The 23,051-nt window shown below is 42.8% G+C and overlaps 1 protein-coding gene across 3 annotated transcripts in view; it reads right to left on the minus strand.

The window, feature by feature from the left end:
- Positions 1–70: 70 nt before the first annotated feature.
- palm1a (paralemmin 1a) overlaps positions 71–23,051 on the minus strand; it is a 66,376-nt gene continuing 43,395 nt past the window's right edge. Inside the window, exons 4-8 of one of the 3 annotated variants that reach the window (XM_042322018.1) lie at positions 19,538–19,659; positions 14,870–14,978; positions 13,211–13,232; positions 8,507–8,638; positions 71–5,562 (exon numbers count right to left, since the gene is read on the minus strand). In XM_042322018.1, the coding sequence (XP_042177952.1) occupies positions 4,958–5,562; positions 8,507–8,638; positions 13,211–13,232; positions 14,870–14,978; positions 19,538–19,659 (990 nt within the window). In that variant the 3' untranslated portion in view covers positions 71–4,957. Of the gene's footprint in view, positions 5,563–8,506; positions 8,639–12,981; positions 13,078–13,210; positions 13,233–14,869; positions 14,979–19,537; positions 19,660–23,051 lie in introns of all 3 variants that reach the window. The other 2 variants (XM_042322019.1, XM_042322020.1) reach the window with 2 other exon arrangements.

The raw sequence follows: 23,051 nt of genomic DNA on the forward strand, positions 1-23,051 counted from the left end.
TGTACTGACTGAGGTGAAAACTATTTTCAAGTTGGAGGGAGGGAACACAAAAACAAAACAGAGACCGGGAGACCTTTGAAGCACATCACATTTTTATTTGTCTTTTCAAACACTTTCCTCTACAGCACTTTCCAATTTGTAAGAAAGCAGACCTTCACAACTAACAAAGCAATACGAAAGCAGCAGTTTGTGGGCACTCACTCTATTACCTGGGGCCTCCACTGACTGACTGCCATGAGCGCAGAGTCACTGGGGAAGGGACAGGGATCTATGAGTCTACACTAGAGGATGAGAGAGCGACAGACATTTTGTTTTGCACAAAGACATTTATATGTAGATATTTATATATGCATTTACAAAAAATATGCCTGGCCAGGGGCCAGACTACAAGGCATTGGGGGTGTGTAGAGAGAGAGAAAGCCAGAACTGGAATGTAAATATTGATAAGAACCAACAGGGGGTGCTGCTGCAGAGTCATCAATCAATCAAATGTATTTATAAAGCCCTTTTTACATCAGCCGATGTCACAAAGTGCTATACAGAAACCCAGGCTGAAACCCCAAACAGCAAGCAATGCACCACGGTGCAGGCAGTGCAGAGTGGGAGGAGCTGGGGTTGCCAGGGGCGACAAGCCTCACTGCCGCTGCACCAAGCTCACCAAGAGGGAGGGGCCAAAGAAGGAAGGGTATTGGGTATTCAACAGGAGCTCGAGGTAAAAGTTACCCTTCACCACAGATCTCGGATCGGATTACCCTATACCCCTATCCTAACCTTAGACATTAGGAATATTTGACCCTGCATTTGACTCCCGCTACTGCTCAGTGAGGGCACTTCGAGTGGAGGTGTCCCTGCGTTACCCCTGATAAGAATGGCATTGGCATTCATTACCCTTCATAAGAACGACATTGACATTTGTTTACCTTGAAGCTCAAAGTTGATGGAGCAAAATGTGCTGCACCAATAGAGCAAATACGATTAACATTGTCATCTTGTTTCCGAAAGTGGCAAGTAATTCTTTCCTCTATCGTCATATTAGGAAGGTATCATGCATGCCTTCTTCAACTTAAGTGTCACCATATTTCACTGTGAAGAAGATGGACAAATTTGATTTCGTTAAAGTCACCAATGTTCTCTCTGACTCTAATAGTACGGGTGAATAGTTGGACCAGGAGCGTCATTCGTTTCAGTTCGATCAACCTAAGTGCATTTGTACGGTTCATGTTTTTCCATTTTGAGATGAATGTTGCAAATGTTTTCTTAAAAGAAAAAAAACATTTAAAACAGCACAGTTTCTGCTTCAAATAATCTTGGAAATGGTACCAATGAATCACTTCCTTGTTGAGGTGTCTAGCAAAATGACTCTTGCTACTGTTTCCTATTGCAAATAGAAATATCTGTGATTTTCTTAAAACAACAAGTTGCAGAAAACAATATCGAATCTTCTGCAGTCAGATATGACAGTATCAATGATTTAGCACCACAGAAACACACCACCCACATTTAGCCATCCCAGCATGTCATGTGCAACCAAGTTGGCAGTGCCAACATATGAAATCCTTTACCCCACCTTTAATATTGATATGGACCAACCTAACCTATGCCAACCAACAGCCACTGAGCCACATGTACTGTATATGTAGTGAGCTGTTAGCTAGAAAGTATTTCAGAAATAAAAAGGCATAATCATATAATACAAAGGAAGGGATGGGCCATTGTTCAATGCTTGGCCCTTTAGATAATTGTTTTGTGTAATATACTGATGACCTTAAAGCCTCTTATCCAGTCCTATATGCTATACCTAGATGGTGATTCGTTAGCATGGGAGTTCTTGCATAGGTTTGGATCCAGCAGTGTGGGAATGTGACTTGACGAGGACTGGTCTTCAGTGATGCCTGAACAGATCGAAGGCAGTGTTTTTGTCGGGACACCTTCTAGACCAACACCCCGTGCTGACAGTCCTATAGAGTAACGCACATGTCTGTGCCCTCGTCGTGACCAGCGCCCACTCACAGAGACAAAGAGCAGTCTAGAGAGTCAGGCCATGTCACGGTGTACACTGACCGTACACTGACTGTACACTGACTGTACACTGAGGCAGCTTTTTCTGCTCCTTCCTCCTTGCTGGATGCTGAGCGGCATATTGGAGAAGGTGTCAGCATATCAATGATTGCCCTGCCCATTTGAACGCGCAGGAGGAGGTGGGATTGAAGGGGATTGGCAAAATACATTTGTTTCATGATATATTTTACACGATGAAATGAATAGATGTTCCATTTGGGTTTTTTCTACAATGTACTGGATTTACCAGCATTATTCTGACAAGGCTTATCAGACCTTGTTATCAGATGTTTATTTGATTTATCTATGTCCATCCTGTTCTTGATTTGAACCCTCACAAATACATTTATGTATTTAACCTTTCTTTTAACTAGGCAAGTCAGTTAAGAACAAAATTCTCATTTACAATGAAGGCCTATCCCGGGGACGCTGGGCCAATTGTGCGCCGTCCTATTGGACTCCCAATCACAGCCGGATGTGATACAGCCCGGATTCAAACCAGGGACTGTAGTGATGCCCTCTTGCACAGAGATGCAGTGCCTTGGACCGCTGCCCCACTCGGGAGCCCAAAGACATACACCGTTAAAATAACCTATAGAGCTCTATAAATATCAATGGATAGGTACAAATGCACATGGAACAATATTAAACGAGGGTTAGGCAAACATCACCCAAGGTCGGTCAACCTCTTTACTGGAGAGAGCTCACACCTTTGACTCACTTCAAGATAACGCAGACCATCCACTATTTAGCCATCTTTGAAAACAAAATGTTTGTTTTATTCCGCATGCGAATACTACATGGACCACGTTTACATGGACCACGTTTACATGGTCCATGTGTCAGTGCGTCGGTTGAAAAGATCTGGCTCCTAGCTTGACCAATTCAACTCAACTGACTCAACTCACCACTGGAAAAATACTCTGGACAATAATAACATGACCCTCAGCTCAGCTGGAAATTTGGCTCCAAGAAGTCAGCTCGCTGGTGCAAAAATAAGTAAGAAGTAAGATATTCTATAGCTACAGGCACCCATAATGCAGCAAAAACGCACACAAAAGTAAAATACAGCTGTTCAATTTGAGCTACACCGCAAGAAAAAATATCTGTGAGGAAAATAAAAATATTATTGCAACATTGAATTTGGAGCGAAATTTGCCACTCCCTGTGGAAAAGGATTCTGTCAACTTCTAGGACTGTAAAAATGTTGAAATTCCATGCTTTTTGCCTCAGGTCTAGCATGTTGATAGATAGATACACTGAATGAAAAGTAGGCCTACTTCAACTTTTGTTTGGTTTTGTTTCCCTTAAATGACAAAACTAGGGCCTAACAGTAGAGTTCAAACAGGAAAACAGGAAACCAAATACTCTTAAAGTGAAGCTCCTCCCACACCAACTCTGAGGGCGACATACAATATGACCCCCAACCCCCTCCAAATGGCACTCCTCCTAAAAGTCTGAATGGAGCAACTTCTTACAGTATTTGCAACACAGTTTAGTATATGCGCTGCTGTGCCAAGGTTGAAAACAACAGACTATGCTCTATGCACCAATTCCACAGTAGTTGATATCCAACTGAAAATCTTTGGGATGTTGGAAGGGCCTGTCCAGGCCGACCATCATATCAAAACACAGTTGTTGGTAGGTCATCACATCAGGAGCCAGAGCTTGGATTATGTCATTGAGTTAAAGGAAAAATAGTTAATACTGTTATCACAAAGGCATTATTTATTTTAAAGGGGTAGTTGTATTCTTGGTAATGTAGTTAAGTGGAGGTGAACCACACAAACGTCAAGGCTTACACAGGGACATTCATTTCATCAGTCTCAAGCTTCGGTATGAAAGACCTTCACACATTCAATTCATTACTAGGTGTTGTCGAACTAGTGTAGTTGATTTGGGCGCAGGAAAATGACCAACAAAAAAAAAGCGAGTATTGTTTTTTCTTCCAGAAAGAAAAGAGGTGATGGGGATTGTGGGTAGTATAGTGTAGGATGATATAAGGACCAATGAGGCCATTGTAATCCAACACACACACATTCAAACACACAGCCATGCATGCTCATACACCCACGCACGGATATCCATACACACACACGCACACAGTACAATGATGTCATCAATATCACGCTCATTGCATGTCACTTCCAAATAGCAGTGTGGTTGGTGTCAGTCTCAGAAATTCCAAAGTCCCTTTTCTTTTCTTTTTCTTTCTGGAAAACAAAATCCAAGAGAATTCTCTAACAGCTTTATCAGTCATAAATATTTCCCCATGTTTTTATCTAAAATGCACTAGCAGAGGACAGAAAGCACAATGTATAACATGCTTCTGTCAGGGCTTTTTCAAAAAATAAAAAAAGTCAAATAAATATATCTTTAAAATAAAGAATTTATATATTTAGATATATAGAGACATATATCTGTCCTTCATACAGAAAGTTAAGATTACAAAACTCATGACGGTGTATTAGAGATGTCATTAAAAAAAAAGCTTGTTGGACAATGCTGGGTGTGTGAACGAACCAGTTCCTCTGTCTTTCTCTCCCTCTATCTTTCCTTTTCTATCTCCTCTCTCCCTCAGAAACCTCAAAGTGTGAAAACGCAGGGATGGCTCGCCTTTGGCACCATCCGTTTTAATCACAACCCAAAATCATACAAAAGTTAAAAGAATGAAAGGAGAAAAATGAAATGAAATATATAAAACAAGAGATGAAAATGAAGTTGGGAAACAACAGCCGGCTATCAAAAGATACAGAACATTTATGCCTTTTTTTGTCGGGAGGGGGGCTAACGGAAAAGGGGTGAGTTTTTTGTTTTTTTCACGCTATGGTTGTTGTTGGTTTGTCATTTCTCCTTGAAAAGTCAAGTCCCGGGGGGAATGCGGCCACACAACGGTGGCTCACATGATGGTGCAGCACTTGCAGGGCTGCTTTTCCTTATTGTTGAGCTCAGTGGCGCCCCCCTCTGGCTCGCCCCCCTTCTCCCCCACGGGGGCCTTCTCCTGGGGGGTCTTAACGGGGTCGGCGGCACTGCCGTTGGGCGGGGGCGACTGCTCTTCCTTGGTGCCTCCCTCGGTGACGGTCACAGTGGCGGGGTTGGGCCCCACCGTCACATTCTTGCCCTCGCCGTCCTCGATGACCACCAGCTGGGCCTTGACGGTGCCCTCCAGGCCCAGCACCTTGTTGGTTTCCGCCTCATCCTCCACGCTTTGGTAGCCCATGAACACCATGGTGACAGGGTTCTCAGCACTGGCCTCCACCTCGCCTCCACCTGGCTGGGGACTGGCGCCGCCCGCCTTGGCCTCCATGCCAGTGATCTCCTGCTGTGGTGTCGTCTGCTGCTCCGCGGCTAACTCAGCATCGGTGGGGACGACGGGGGCAGTGGAGGTGGCGCCAGCGGTGGTGGCGTCACTCATCATGGACTCGTCGGCTTTGTGGATGAGCTCGTCCACCTCATTGGCGCTGAGCTGGTGGACCCCGTTCTCCCCGTTCACCTCGTGTACCACTACAAGAGAGACAGAGACAGAGAGAGAGAGAGACAGAGAGAGAGAGCGAGAGAGACAGATGTGTCATTGACAGAAGATAACCAGAGCCTTCCTCATGAGAGCATGGAGAACTAGGCCCTGTTCAAATTCTTTAAAAAATGCATCCTTCCTTGAAGCAATCATGAATGATCTGATACAATCAAAGCAATGTCATGGACCTATGGCTTCCACCTGGCTCCTATACAATTGTTTAAGATCCTTCGAGAAACAGGGAGAGGGAGGCTATTTAACGCGATGCCTTTTTCCCCACAAACCTCCAATCATAGAACAATGACGTGCTCTGTAGCTGACCAGTGATGAAAGTCACAGTCAAGTCGCAGGGAAGGAAGCAGGTGAGTGAGGAAAGCAGACAAGGAGAGGAGAGGAGAGCAGCTGAAAGAGAGCAGGGGGGGAAACAAAGCGAATGCCACAGCTGCTGCATCAGGAGCCCAGTGCTTGTTGTCTGTGTCAGGGAGCAAAACAGGTGCTACAGGGACACCAAAAGTGCAATTTCAAATGAGTTCTGAATGTACTGACTGTGTTTTGCGCCAATACATAATAGCCCAAGTTCACGTTCACAAATTGAACTATTGAAGTAGAATTATTGGTTTAAAACCAGGTCTATAAATAGGGTTGGATTTATTGGTTACCCTGCAACACTGTGTCATGCTATGCTTAATTATTTATTTTACTTTACGAGAAGTGGTAATATCAAGGTAATAATATCTAGCGTCAATAAGTGGATTCAAGGCAATCATTACATGAGCTTATATATGCCAGTGAAAATGCATTGTCAAGTTTATTGAACCACATAATGTTTGTCTTTCAGTGGCCATGATCAGACAAGCTATGTCTGTAATAACTATTATTTTAGGTAGACTTGTCTCAGGCCATATATTACAATGTAATTTTTTCTTCTTCTGATATTACAATGCCTTCCAAAAGTATTCATGCCCCTTAACTTATTCTACATTTTGTTGTGTTGTGGCCTGATTTCAAAATGGATGACAGTTTCTCTCTCACCAATTTACACACAATACCCCATAATGACTAAGTGAAAACATGTTTTCAGAAATGTTTGCAAATGTATTTAAAATAATGAAATACAGAAATATCTCATTTACAAAAGTATCCACACCCCTGAGTCAATACTTTGTAGAAGCACCTTTGGCAGCAATTACAGCTGTGAGTATTTCTGGGTAAGTCACTAAGTGCCTTCCAAACCTGCATTGTGCAGCATTTACCAATTATTATTTTAAAAATTCTTCAAGCTCTGTCAAATTTGTTATTCATCATTGCAAGGCAACCATTTTCAGGTCTTTCCATAGATTTCCAAATAGAATGAATCTCCCAGGGTCTGTTGGATAGCAGACTGAATCAGGTTTTTCTCTAGGATTTTGCCTGTACTTAGCTCCATTCCGTTTCTTTTTATACTGAAAACTCGCCAGTCCTTAATGATTACAAGCATACCCATAACATGATCCAGCACAATTATGCTTGATAATATGGAGAGTGGTAATCAGTAATGTGTTGTATTGGATTTTCCCCAAACATAACACTAGGTATTCCAGACAAAAAGTTCACCTCTACGAGATCGGTGTCCCTAAACCGGGACAGTTGTTGCAATAATGTGATTAGAATGACATTGTAAACAACATAGACATGTCTTATACGGGCAGAAAGCTTCAATTCTTGTTATTCTAACTGCCGTGTCTAATTTACAGTAGCTATTACATAAAAAAAATACCATGCTATTGTTTGAGGAAAGTGCACAACCACAAAACACTTTTATCATGGCAACTGGTTTGATACATTCACCTCTGACGGTAAATAATGTACTTACTTTCAGTAATCTCGCTCTGATTTGTCATCCTGAGGGTCCCAGATATAAAATGTAGCATAGTTTTGTTTGATAAAATCAATTTTTATATTCAAATGTAGGAACTGGGTTCTACAGTTAGACCCCTCTGCTGTCTTTGGCTCCACACCCACCCCCCTGGCCATCTAGATGTGAAGGTTAGTGTATTTTCTGTAGGGAAGCTAATGATCCATCATGTATAACATTCCTGGGAGTCATTGTAAATAAGAATTTGTTCTTAACTGACTTGCCTAATTAAATAAAGGTTAAATTAAAAAAATTAAATGTACTTGAAAATGTATCAGTTGACCAATTCGGCACATTTGGGCAAACTCCTGGCAGACAAAATATTGTGTAGGGATGTAATTCTTCACTGGATCAGTCTGAAACTGTTCACACAAACTGCTGCCATCTTGTGGACAGCATCTAAATTACACCTAGAATCCTATCTCAATGTATGGCTATTCTCTTGCATTTCAAAGAGAAAACGCATTATATTTGACCAAATCTAATGTGTTATATTATCATATATTAATTTCAAATTTCCATAAACTGCAAAGTGTTTCCTTTCAAATGGTATCAAGAATATGAATTTCCTTGCATCAGGTCCTGAGCTACAAGCAGTTAGATTTGGGTATGTCATTTTAGGTGAAAAAAACGGTCCGATCCTTTGCCACATTTTTTGCAGTAATACTTTTTTAGTGCCTTGTTGCAAACAGGATGCATGTATTCTGTACAGACTTCCTTCATTTCACTCCATCAGTTAGGTTAGTACATTTCAGCTTTTCAATTGGATTCATTTGTAAAAATGTTTTAAAAAACACAACGTTATGGAAAAAATTTTGTAGGCCAGTGACAATTTAATCCATTTTGAATTCAGTCTGTAACACAACAAAATGTGGGAAAAGTCCATGGGTGTGAATAGTTTCTGAAGACACTGTAGATGTATTCATGTTAATAAAACCATAACACACATCTTAGCTCTCATCATAATTGTTAACACTTCTCATAACGCATGTTTTAGCCAAGTGTTTCGTTTTGCTGTTGAAATCATGTTGGGAAATCACCTTTCTGGTAATCCTCATACACCTTGACCCCTTGCCCAGTGAGGTTAATGGGCAGTAGGGTGTTGGTGGACAACACCTTAGTCTCGCCTGTGACATTGTCCCTCTCAACGGTGATCTCTACTGAGTACATTGCTGGGTGCATGGGGTGTCAACAAGAGGAGATGTTAGGAGCCTGCAGAGGTGTCCTCTCTCTCTCTCTCTCTCTCTCTCTCTCTCTTTCTCTGTCATACCACACATCCATGGAACACAGGAATTCTCTCACTTTCCCTCTTTCGCACCACAAACTCCCTTTCACACCCCATATTATCTCTCGCTCAACAAGACTAGAGACATACCAGTTCCACTCAACCATATTTCACAATTATAAATAACTTTGTAGTCTCTCCACAATACACATGTATAACAATACCAGCCAAAACCAGACAACCACTCTAAACAACCATATTCCACCAACAAATACACCACTTGGTTACAGCCCATGTAACACACACGACTGTACGCAAACTCAATCTTATGGAGAAGATGGTCAACTTTGATTCATGACATTCCTTTGACTGCATATCTGGGCAAGTTGAACGACCGTGTGGCCGTTAAGGAAGCACGTCTTTGGAGAACGGTCAATAACTTGGCTACATACACTATAAGTAAGGTAAACTCGAACATTTGCCATCGGCAGGCCTACACTATGTGAGTCGAACGCTGCCGTGTTGACGGATAGAGACATTGTACTCTTTAGCCGGAGCTGCGTTGCCTTGGCAACGTCGCTGCGTTGCCTTGGCAACGTCGCATCGTCTGATGAAGACTATATATAGTGTATCCCCACACAACAGATGTACTGTGAGAACGGGACACTCAGTATATCATCCTGGCTCACTCTATACAAACATACCACTCTTCTTGTTTTAACACCTTTTAGCCACAAACCACAGTGAATATCCACAAGAGTGAAAGTCCACAAGAGCGGACCAATACGCAGACGGACGGACGGACGGACAGACTCACATCAACTCATTCAAACACATTCCCATACAGATAGGCAGACACACGGAGGCAGACAGTTGATCGCTGTGTAGTTTAGGACAGAAGACAAATGTTAGGGGGAAAACACAGTACGGAAAACACAACACAATGTTAGCGACAACAAAATAGAGGACATGAAACACACCACGGCACTTCAGAGAGCGCGACGTGTTCAATGGCATTTACATTGCTTTTGTGTTCTCCTAAAAGGTGTCACGAAAGCATGGTACATAGCAATGATGAAATACCCGAGTGGTCCGTCGTTAAAATAGTTCCTCCCACATGACTCAACATTGTTTTACCTTCCCACCCACACATTCAAATAGTGCGTCAAAGTACACTCGCACCAGTAAAACAGGAAGTGCACTACATCCTACTACACAGAATGGAACTGGTAGATGTATACGCCACATAAACGTCCCCTTCTATTCATCCCCCATAACAGTCCCTCTCTATTCTATTGTGTCCTATCAACTTATCTAGCTTCTAGATATCTATTGTGCATCTATAACTTGTTTATGCACAGGGTATAGTAACCATACTGTGTTACTTTCTTAGTTTCTAGTTACTTAGCTCCTATCCAATGGTGATATTACACCAACATGTTACCAAAAACGATCATATCCAGGAAAGAGTTGGCAACGAGAATGTTGGGTCTCGATGAAACCAAACATGAAGTATTCGCTCTGCTCAGCAAGGGTCCTCTAGATAAGATGTATGAGGACCGGAGCGCAAGAGGTAAAACTAATTCGTCACTCGCCCCATCTCCTTCTCCCCCTCTCACTATATCTCAATCGCTGTGGAGAAGAGCCCTTCAGTGGAGTCCCTCACTCTCCTTCCAGAGCTGTGAGGCTGATGAAAGCACATGTTTGATTAAAAGGGACAGCGGCCCACGTGTGAGGAGGAGGAAGGTTGAGACCCCTTGATATGGCTGAAAAGACCCCTTGCTGAGGAGATGAAGTCGTCCCCAGATGTTTCTAACTGCTCGTGTTTACAATACGCTGAGCTTCACTGAGGTGTTGTATATGACAGTGGGGTAAATGACCAACTATTTAGGTATCCTTTAGCTGTCATTCAATCAACGCTCCATTCAAATGAAGATTCGATAATGTGTTAGATTAGACATTGTGACACGGCTGACAACACGCTTGAGGAGCTACTGCCGGGCCAATCAAACTGGTTGTGTTTACATAATGAGTTCCACTGAGGAGTTACATATTGAATTTATAGATTTTTACAGTTATTATATGTCTAATCCAGTTACCCAGGATGCTAATGCCAGTAGCTGATGCCAGAGTGGGTGAACAGGATACAACAAAAATTACTTGATTTTGGGTAGGGGATAATATTAGATTTTCTTACACTGTAATACCTATTAATACCTATTGAATATGTGTTAATGTCTGAGTAATGAATAACCAAGTGTTATATATTTGAAAAATGATAAAAGTAAGTAAATGATATCAAATAAACTAACATCAGATATAGTACTCAGCCGTCTATGTAAAGAGGCAAGCAGAGACCGTGTTTATGAGTGAAAAAATTAAAATAAAAAGAGGCAAAGAGTAGAATTTGTCTCGCTACAGTGTGTCTCAGTCTGTGAGCTACAGGGTTCCCGAGACTCACCTGCTCTCGTCATATCTGAGTCACCTCCGGACATGTCCAGACGAGGGCTGTTGGGCACTTTGAGCACTTCCTTGACTTCTACAAGCAGTCAAGGAAGTGGGGTGAGAATGACAGAGAGAGAGAGAGAGAAAGAGACAAACACAGAGGAGGTGGCCAGGTTTCGGCAAAGACAGATGGCGATAGAAGACTCCAAGAGAATCTGATTGACACTTCTTCCATTTTGGACAAACTTGGACTCTATTGCATGTCTTTTTTATATATAGACTCAGCAAAAAAAGAAGCGTCCTCTCACTGTCAACTGCGTTAATTTTCAGCAAACTTAACATGTGTAACTATTTGTATGAACATAACAAGATTCAACAACTGAGACATGAACTGAGTTCCACAGATATGTGACTAACAGAAATTGAATAATGTGTCCCTGAACAAAGGGGGAGGGGGGTCAAAATCAAAAGTAACAGCCAGTATCTGGTGTGGCCACCAGCTGCATTAAGTACTGCAGTGCATCTCCTCCTCATGGACTGCACCAGATTTGCCCGTTCTTGCTGTGAGATGTTACCCCACTCTTCCACCAAGGCACCTGCAAGTTCCCAGACATTTCTGGGGGGAATGGCCCTAGCCCTCACCCTCCGATCCAACAAGTCCCAGGCGTGCTCAATGGGATTGAGATCCGGGCTCTTCGCTGGCCATGGCAGAACACTGACATTCCTGTCTTGCAGGAAATCACGCACAGAACGAGCAGTATGGCTGGTGGCATTGTCATGCTGGAGGGTCATGTCAGGATGAGCCTGCAGGAAGGGTACCACATGAGGGAGGAGGATGTCTTCCCTGTAACACAGCGTTGAGATTGCCTGCAATGACAACAAGCTCAGTCCGACACACCGCCCCAGACCATGACGGACCCTCCACCTCCAAATCGATCCCGCTCCAGAATACGGGCCTCGGTGCAACGCGCATTCCTTCGACGATAAACGCGAATCTGACCATCACCCCTGTTGAGACAAAAACGCGACTCGTCAGTGAAGAGCGCTTTTTGCCAGTCCTGTCTGGTCCAGCGACGGTGGGTTTGTGCCCATAGGCAACGTTGTTGCCAGTGATATCTGGTGAAGACCTGCCTTACAAGAGGCCTACAAGCCCTCAGTCTAGCCTCTCTCAGCCTATTGCGGACAGTCTGAGCACTGATGGAGAGATTGTGCGTTCCTGGTGTAACTCTGGCAGTTGTTGTTGCCATCCTGTACCTGTCCCGCAGGTGTGATGTTCGGATGTACCGATCTTGTGCAGGTGTTGTTACACGTGGTCCGCCACTGCGAGGATGATCAGCTGTCCGTCCTGCCTCCCTGTAGCGAAACCAGCCGCACCAATGTGTCAGCGGAAACACCGTCCAGCTGGCGGCCGAAGTCTGCTTGCAGGCGCCCAGCCCGCCACAAGGAGTCGCTAGAGCGCTGATGGGACAAGGAATTCCCAGCCGGCCAAACCCTCCCCTAACCCGGACAATTGGGCGCTGCCTCATGTGACACAGCCTGGGATCAAACCCGGGTCTGTAGTGACGCCTTAGACTGCTGCGCCACTCGGGAGACTCTATTGCATGTCTAATTGTACAGATGCAACTTACATGATTCTTTATAATCAGTCAATAATGTATCAATTGCCTATCAATCAATTACTATATTCCTGAATGAAACAGGAGTGGGTACATTGAATATCTACATTTGTTTTACAATGAGAGGAATAACACCACTTTAATATGCTTAGCATGACAGACTCTAAGTGGAAAAAATGGGGGCAAAACATTTGTCTAAGATGTCTCTCTACAGGGTACTGAGACTCACCTGCTCTCATCCTATCTGAGGCACCTCCAGACATTTCCAGATGAGGGCTGGTGTGCACTTTGACTACTTCCTTGACCTCTGTAACTCCCTTGACCTCTATAAGCGGTCAAGGAAGTGGGGTGAGAAAGAGAGAGGGAGGGAGAGAGAAAGAGCGACAAACACAGAACACATGTAAAAGAGGAGAAAGAAGAGAGGGAAGAGGAAGAATATCTGACTGAAGATGTATTACCGTGCACAGTGCCTGCCAGAGCCTGTGAGAGAGGGAAAGAGAGAAAACAGTATTTTAACCCAGTGGTGGAAAAAGTATCTAACTGTCATACTTGAGTAAAAGTAAAGATACCTTAATAGAAAATTACAAAAGAAAAAGTGAAAGTCACCGAGTAAAATTGTACTTTAGTAAAAGTATTTGGTTTAAAATGTACTTAAGTATCAAAACTATAATACAATTTAATTATATTAAGCAAACCAGATGGCACAATTTTCTTGTGTTTTTTAAGTTATGGATAGCAAGGGACACTACAACACTCAGTCATCATTTGCAAACAAAGCATGTGTGTTTAGTGAGTCCGCCAGATCAGAGGCAGTAGGGATGACCAGGGATGTTTGGTTGATAAGTGTGTGAATTTGACTATTTTCTTGTCCCGCTAAGCATTCAAAATGTAACAAGTACTTTTGGGTGTACTACTTAAATAGTACTTTAAAATATTTTTACTTAAGTACTTTACACCACTGTTTTAACCCATGTATCATACAGCATTAAACCTAGAAAATTCAGTGTCAAACCCATCAAATACATTACCAGAGGGGTGGTAAAGGGGTGGGTCTATTTCTGTTTCTGTGATATGAATCATTGGGATTATTGTATCAATGCAGCCGCACAGTCGAACAGCATCCATTTCTAAAAATACTTTAACAGATTGAATGAAACGGTTCTACTGACAACCCACAGCTTTGAGGTAATAGATTTGTTTCCTGAAGAGACACTCTTATTCAAAAGCATGGCTACATAATGAATGAGCATTATGTCACATACAGTATTTAACATATTTTATTGAAAACCTAGTTTGAGGGAAGGAACATACAATATTTATTTTTATGCCACAAAAAACATGGATGACAAGGAAGCAAGAAAAGGTATTGGGGTAGAAACAGACGCCACATTAAATAAGCACTTTCTCTTTGAATAAAGAGGTGCCAGGCTGGATAGGTTGAGGAAGTGGATATTAACTTGTGGAGGAAAGAGCAAAAAGGGCCAACAAGTTCAAGAGGGAAAAACGAAGAGACAGAGCATCTTTTCTAGACGTTGCTAGGAAAATCGCATGTTAAAAGCAGCCCAGTGTGTGCTGTCAATATGAACTTCCCCTTTGGACAAGAGCCTCCCTCCTGTCAACAACTGTTCCCCATACACTGCTTGTCAGACCCAGTGTCTGACTCTCCGGGCCCATCCGGACCGTCACTAATGATATCACTGATGGCATAATATTCAGATGTCATTTGCTCAAGTGGAGATGCCACTGTCAGTTTATCACAAGGGCAGTTACTGTACACACACATTTCTGTACAGCACTTTGAGATATCAGCTGATGTAAGAAGGGCTATATAAATACATTTGATTTGATTTGACAGGGCTTTTTCACTTTCCGATATGCCCCAAGGCTTGCGTCGGCCTCCTAAACCTCTCCCCTCCCTTCTGATTCCTCCATCTCCTACTCCCCCTACTTCAAGCGTTCCCCCTCAACACACACGCACGCACGCACACACACTCCCCACTCCTGTCTCTAACAGTGTGTGTGTGTGTGTGTGTGTGTGTGTGTGTGTGTGTGTGTGTGTCCGGTGGACCTGCTGTGTCCAGCTGCCCTTGGAGGGGTAGGAGGCGAGGGAGACTCACTTTGTTGTCTGCTGTCTTGGCTTCCTCCTGCGTTGCTGCGTCTGTCAGGCTCTCTTTGGTAGAGGTCGCCGACACGCCCGTCTCCAGCACCTCCAGTTCCTGCTCCATTCTGCAGAACAGAGAGAGATGTTATCAGTCACACACAGAGACATGGTCAATGACACACAAACAGTGTGAGAATGCTTGGCAAGTCATGCACATCATGCATTCACGAGCAGTAGCGTTCCAAAGCAGTTTTGGATTTCTGTCTTGTCTATTTAAAATGTTTGTTATTTTTGGCAACAGTGCTCATCCATTGGGAAGATGATTTTACAGATTTTACAGATGCACTTGTTCTTGGTCTAAAATAAATGAGCTGAGTGCATAAGGAGTTGTTCAAAATCAAAGAAAAAATATTAGCGACCCACCCCCTTAAACCGTGAACTATTTCTTTAAGTGTCCTGGTATTGTTCAATACCAAAACAACCTCCCTGTCCTTACTCACTATGGCCTATCTAACAGAATTAAGAGCCTATTTGGGAAATGGACAAAAGCTTCTCCTTAGCTTTCTCCAATTCCGCATTTTCCCTAGCTCCGGCAATTGTACGCTTGCGTTGCTTATTGGGTGCTGTGCCAGTTTAGTGCCAATGTTGCCCCAGTCTGAGCCCCAATAGCCAGCCAGCACTACAGCAGCCAGGGGGAATTTAATTAGCGAATTGGATTGCCAGGGGAAGAAGACTGATGACACTGTTTTGCTATGAGTGAGAAAGAAAATGGTTGGAGCGAGGGGGGAGGGGTGGTGGTGGAAGGCTGGTCTGTTCTTGGCTACTGGGTCTCCTTTCTGTACCCGAGCCGACAAGGTGAAAAATCTGTCGATGTGCCCCATGGTTTCTGTGATCACGCTCTCTAAGGGTGTTTCAGGGAGAGTGGGTATGCAAAAAACACATTTCCAGTATTACTACACACGTGTGAAATAGGAAAAATAAACAGGAAAAGCAGGAAAATAATCCTGCAGCAACAGGAAATGTGAATATTATGTGGATTATAATTAATGGATTTTTTTTGCATGGGGTTGATACATTTAAACTTCGAATACACTACAAGTTTGCATTTCCTGCTGTGCAGGAAAATTATCATCAACAACATAGTGATCAAATTCAAATCCTACATCTGTACTCCTTTCTTGCTAAGAGTTAAACTTATTAAACATTTTCTAAGAAGCATTGCAAACGATCTCACTGATAGCAAATATGCTGGGCCACATTGAGCTGTGAGCTGGCATGCCAAAATTATATCTGTTTTTATAAATTAAGAGCAGATTTTGCCAGGTTAAAGACTGGTTAAATAAAGACATATAATGAATCCAGAAACATTTATAGGTAGTAGGTACCAGTGGAGGCTCCTCAGAGGAGGAAGGGGAGGACACTCCTACTCAGTATTTTTTTAAATATATATATATACATATATATATATAGAGTGAAACATTTGAAAAAGTATTATCTTTAGATTAAATTATACTAAATATATTAATTTACTTCATCATATAATTGATTAAAACTCACTGTTCTGCAATGGTCTACAGTAGCCTCAGCAGCAATCTGTAGGGTAGCACCATGGTGTAGCTGGAGGACAGTTAGCTTCCGTCCTCCTCTGGCTACATTGACTTCAATACAAAACGTAGGAGGCTCATGCTTCTCACCCCCTTCCATAGACATACTCAGTAATTATGGCAACTTCTGGAGGACGTCCACCAACCTATCAGAGCTCTTGCAGCATGTGCTGACATGTTGTTCACCCAATCAAAGGATTAGAGAACTAATCTACTACAGAAATCATAAGCTACAGCTAGCTAGCACTGCAGTGTATAAAATGTTGTGAGTAGTTAACTCAAAGACAGAGAAAGACAATAGTTGAACAGAGAGAGATAGTTATACACTGCTCAAAAAAATAAAGGGAACAGTAAAATAACACATCCTAGATCTGAATGAATGAAATATTCTTATTAAATACTTTTTTCTTTACATAGTTGAATGTGCTGACAACAAAATCACACAAAAATGATCAATGGAAATCAAATTTATCAACCCATGGAGGTCTGGATTTGGAGTCACACTGAAAATTAAAGTGGAAAACCACACTACAGGCTGATCCAACTTTGATGTAATGTCCTTAAAACAAGTCAAAATGAGGCTCAGTAGTGTGTGGCCTCCACGTGCCTGTATGACCTCCCTACAACGCCTGGGCATGCTCCTGATGAGGTGGCGGATGGTCTCCTGAGGGATCTCCTCCCAGACCTGGACTAAAGCATCCACCAACTCCTGGACAGTCTGTGGTGCAACGTGGCGTTGGTGGATGGAGCGAGACATGATGTCCCAGATGTGCTCAATTGGATTCAGGTCTGGGAACGGGCGGGCCAGTCCATAGCATCAATGCCTTCCTCTTGCAGGAACTGCTGACACACTCCAGCCACATGAGGTCTAGCATTGTCTTGCATTAGGAGGAACCCAGGGCCAACCGCACCAGCATATGGTCTCACAAGGGGTCTGAGGATCTCATCTCGGTACCTAATGGCAGTCAGGCTACCTCTGGCGAGCACATGGAGGGCTGTGCGGCCCCCCAAAGAAATGCCACTCCACAGCATGACTGACCCACCACCAAACTGGTCATGCTGGAGGATGTTGCAGGCAGCAGAACGTTCTCCACGGCGTCTCCTGACTGTCACGTCTGTCACATGTGCTCAGTGTGAACCTGCTTTCATCTGTGAAGAGCACAGGGCGCCAGGGGCGAATTTGCCAATCTTAGTGTTCTCTGGCAAATGCCAAACGTCCTGCACGGGGTTGGGCTGTAAGCACAACCCCCACCTGTGGACGTCTGGCCCTCATACCACCCTCATGGAGTCTGTTTCTGACCGTTTGAGCAGACACATGCACATTTGTGGCCTGCTGGAGGTCATTTTGCAGGGCTCTGGCAGTGCTCCTCCTGCTCCTCCTTTCACAAAGGCGGAGGTAGCGGTCCTGCTGCTGGGTTGTTGCCCTCCTACGGCCTCCTGCACGTCTCCTGATGTATTCATCTGTCTCCTGGTAGTGCCTCCATGCTCTGGACACTACGCTGACAGACACAGCAAACCTTCTTGCCACAGCTCGCATTGATGTAGCATCCTGGATGAGCTGCACTACCTGAGCCACTTGTGTGGGTTGTAGACTCCGTCTCATGCTACCACTAGAGTGAAAGCACTGCCATCCTTCAAAAGTGACCAAAAGTGACCCATCAGCCAGGAAGCATAGGAACTGAGAAGTGGTCTGTGGTCACCACCTGCAGAACCACTCCTTTTTGGGGGTGTCTTGCTAATTGCCTATAATTTCCACCTGTTGTCTATTCCATTTGCACAACAGCATGTGAAATTTATTGTCAATCAGTGTTGCTTCCTAAGTGGACAGTTTGATTTCACAGAAGTGTGATTGACTTGGAGTTACATTGTGTTGTTTAAGTGTTCCCTTTATTTTTTTGAGAAGTGTATTTGTTAGTATTTTTTTTAAAACTTTTACTTTCTCTTAACTACCGAATGCAGCTAGCTAGTTAGCCTACTTAAACACCCGGCTCAAACAGAGAGGGATGCTATGTTACAGTGCCTTGCGAAAGTATTCAGCGCCCTTGAACTTTGCGACCTTTTGCCAAATTTCAGGCTTCAAACATAAAGATATAAAACTGTATTTTTTTGTGAAGAATCAACAACAAGTGCGACACAATAATGAAGTGGAACGACATTTATTAGATATTTCAAACTTTTTTAACAAATCAAAAACTGAAAAATTGGGCGTGCAAAATTATTCAGTTCAAGAAAGTTCAAGGGGGCCGAATACTTTCGCAAGGCACTGTAGCTAGCTGGCTATGGCTATCCAACACTAGATTCCCTTCCAAGTCATGGTTTTATTAATTTATTGCCACAGGGGCCCACTGGTGTAACTGCTAAACTGCATTCTGACTGTACACTGTACTGCATGTTTGTAGTGGGTTTACTAACATGTTAGTTCTATTAGCTATGTTGACTATGACTACGGAATGAAATGGGGATAAACATACCTGAATTTGTCCAATAGAAACTCTCATTTGCAACTGTCGGACTAATGATTATAGCCTAGATCAGCTAGATGTAGACAAGAGTGTGCAAGGCGGTATTGAATGTGTCACTGTCTGTCCCCTTGATTATTCAACATTTATTGACCTGTACACCTTCACTTACACACACTACTGGTCAAAAGTTTTAGAACACCTACTCATTCAAGGGTTTTTCTTTATTTCTATTATTTTCTACATTATAGAATAATAGTGAAGACATCAAAACTATGAAATAACACATATGGAATCATTTCGTAACCAAAAAAGTGTTAAACAAATCCAAATAAATTGTATTTTATTTTAAGCTATGTGTTATTTCATAGTTTGATGTCGTCACTATTATTCTACAATGTAGTTTGTAGCAACCTCATGATGGGTACAGGGAAAATTCAAGTAGCATGTAGTAGCCCAAACCTATCAATGTTACATTGAGCTGGGTGAATGGAATATGAATGACAGTCATCCAATATGCTATAATAGAAACAAGGCCGTGTGCTCATAAAAAAAAAAAAATCTTCAACATCACCGAGAGCAACTGGTAGGTACCCCAGTGTTCCAGGGTTGTAGACGTACCTAATGATGTTCTCCTCCATACCCTTGAGCTTGGCCTCGTCCTCCGCAAGCTGTTTCTTGGCCTCGTCCTGCTCCGAGCCAGCAGCTCCATCCAGCAGCCATCTTTCCCTCAGGGACTTTTGCTGGACAGGACAGAAGAACATAGGAACATCAATCACTGATTATTCACCCCTCTTTGATTTCATCACATTTTGTTGATTGACAAAGTGGGATTGAAATGGATTTAGTTGTGATTTTTTTTATTGATCTACACTAAATACTACATAATGTCAAAGTGAAAAGAAAATTCTACAAATGTTAACACATTTATCAAAATGAAATAACTCAAATAGTTGCTGCAAAAGTATTCACACCTTTTGTTTAGTCAAGCCTAAATTAGTTCAGGGGTAACATTTGACTTGACAAATCACACAATAAGTTTCATGGACTTATAATAGGGGTTGACATGATTTTTGAATGACTACCCCTTCCTCTGTCCTCCATACATACAACTTGTGTATGGCCACTCAGTCAAGCTGCATCATGGTATGGGTGTGCTTGACAAAGACAGAGCTTGAAGAATTTTGAAAAGAATAATGGGCAAATATTGCACAATCCAGGTGTGCAAAGCCCTTAAGACTTACCCAAGAAGACCCACAGCTGTAATCACTCACAAATGTGTTTCTAACATGTATTGACTCAGGTGGGTGATTACTTATCTAATCAAAGTATATACGGTTTTTTTCTTTCTATTTTTGTTATTGAATTTTTTCCCACTTTGACATTACAGAGTAATTACTGAGTAAAGAAAATCACAATTATATTCATTTCAATCCCACTTTGTAATGCAGATGTAAAATAATGAAACAAAAAGGTCATCATTTTTCGATAAAACTATACTAAATATATTTTACGTCACCAAATACCTGATAAAAACATTGTTTTGCAATGAAGATCTATAGTAATCTCAACATTGCCCTCTAGGGTAGCGCCATGGTGTAGCCGGAGGACAGGTACATTGACTTCAATACAAAACCTTGGAGGCGTGTGATCCTCACCCCTTCCATAGACCGACATGGCAATTATGACATCTTCCGGAGGACGTCCTCCAACCAACAAAAGCTTTTGCAGTATTTAAATTATATATTTTTTATTTCACCTTTATTTAACCAGGTAGGCTAGTTGAGAACAAGTTCTCATTTGCAACTGCTACCTGGCCAAGATAAAACATAGCAATTCGACACATACAACAACACAGAGTTACACATGGAATAAACAAAACATAGTCAATAATACAGTAGAACAAAAGAAAACAAAAAGTCTATATACAGTGAGTGCAAATGAGGTAAGATAAGGGAGTTAAGGCAATAAATAGGCCATGGTGGCGAAGTAATTAAAAAATTGAAATTAAACACTGGAATGGTAGAGGTGCAGAAGATGAATGTGCAAGTAGGGATACTGGGGTGCAAAGGAGCAAGATAAATAAATAAATACTGTATGGGGATGAGGTAGGTAGATAGATAGATGGGCTGTTTACAGATGGGCTATGTACAGGTGCAGTGATCTGTGAGCTGCTCTGACAGCTGATGCTTAAAGCTAGTGAGGGGGATATGAGTCTCCAACTTCAGAAATTTTTGCAGTTCATTCCAGTTGGCAGCAGAGAACTGGAAGGAAAGACGACCAAAGGAGGAATTGGCTTTGGGGGAGATACACCTGCTGGAGCGCGTGCTACGAGTGGGTGCTGCTATGGTGACCAGTGAGCTGAGATAAGGCGGGGCTTTACCTAGCAGAGACTTGTAGATAACCTGTAGCCCATGGGTTTGGCGACGAGTATGAAGCGAGGGCCAACCAACGAGAGCGTACAGGTCGCAATGGTGGGTAGTGTATGGGGCTTTGGTGAGGATCGGTAGGATGGTCAGTTTTACGAGGGTATGTTTGGCAGCATGAGTGAAGGATGCTTTGTTGGAATATAGGAAGCTAATTCTAGATTTAATTTTGGATTGGAGATGCTTAATGTGAGTCTGGAAGGAGAGTTTACAGTCTAACCAGACACCTAGGTATTTGTAGTTGTCCACGTATTCTAAGTCAGAGCCGTCCAGAGTAGTGCTGCTGGACGGACGAGCAGGTGCGGGCAGTGATCGGTTGAATAGCATGCATTTAGTTTTCCCTGCGTTTAAAAGCAGTTGGAGGCCACGGAAGGAGAGTTGTATGGCATTGAAGCTTGTCTGGAGGTTAGTTAACATAGTGTCCAAAGAAGGTCCAGATGTATACAGAGTGGTATAGTCTGCGTAGTGGTGTACCAGAGAATCACCAGCAGCAAGAGCAACATCATTGATGTATACAGAGAAGAGAGTCGGCCCGAGGATTGAACCCTGTGGCACCCCCATAGAGACTGCCAGAGGTCTGGACAACAGGCCCTCCGATTTGACACACTGAACTCTATCAGAGAAGTAGTTGGTAAACCAGGCGAGGCAATCATTTGAGAAACCAAGGCTGTAGAGTCGGCCAATAAGAATGTGGTGATTGAATTGACATGTTGTCCATCCAATCAAAGGAGCAGAGAATGAACCTAATACTACGCATGTGTGATTTAGTAGATTGGTGAGTTGGTGACATTGTTGGATAGATTGAGATTGAGATACTGAATAATGACAGTTGGGCATTTTGTTGTGTCGTTCTCTGGTGGCTAGCTAGCTAGCTAAAATTGGCTTTTTCCTAAATTAGCCATGGATGGAGGGATTTGGACTTGTTGTTTTACCTAACTTCTGTGCTGGCCAATGATTATAACGGCGATTCTGATTCAACCATAAATTCGTATATTGTGCCTCTGGCCTGAGAGGATGGAAGTTCAATATGTAGCTAGATGTAGTAGGCTAATGTTAACTAGCTGGCTCATAGTTGCCCATGAAAGGAAGTTAGGCAAGTGAGCAAGCTTTTTAGCCAGGTAGCCTAGGACAACAAAAACTAAAAATGTGAAATGTATGAGAGAGTCATAATCAGTCAATTGAAATGAATTCATTAGGCCCTAATCTATGCATTTCACATGACACTGTGCAGGGGTGCAGCCATGGGTGGGCCTGGGAGGGCATAGATAGGTCCACCCACATGGCAACATGGCAGCTAGGCCCACCCTCTGGGGAGCCAGGCCCAACCAATCAGAATGCGTTTCCCCCCACAATAAGGCTTTATTACAGATAGAAATACAGACAGGAAGCACCCTGTCTGTCTGTCTGTCTGTCTGTCTGTCTGACTTGCTCTCTTTTTCTCTTGCTCAAAGCCATACTGTAACTCCACACCTCTACGTGAACACACCCACATGCAGGCATGCACATGCACACACACACAGTCTTGTATAACTAACCTTGTGGGGACACAATTCAGTCCCATTCAAAATCCTATTTTCCCTAACCTCTAATCCTAACAGGTACCCTAACCCTAATCCTAACCTTAACCTCAAAACCTAACCTTAACCCTATACCTAACCATAGATCCTAACCTTAACACTAATTATAACTTAACCCTGAACCCCCTAGAA

Source organism: Oncorhynchus tshawytscha, linkage group LG05 (genome assembly GCF_018296145.1).
Source record: "Oncorhynchus tshawytscha isolate Ot180627B linkage group LG05, Otsh_v2.0, whole genome shotgun sequence".
In the NCBI taxonomy this organism is placed as follows: domain Eukaryota; kingdom Metazoa; phylum Chordata; class Actinopteri; order Salmoniformes; family Salmonidae; genus Oncorhynchus; species Oncorhynchus tshawytscha.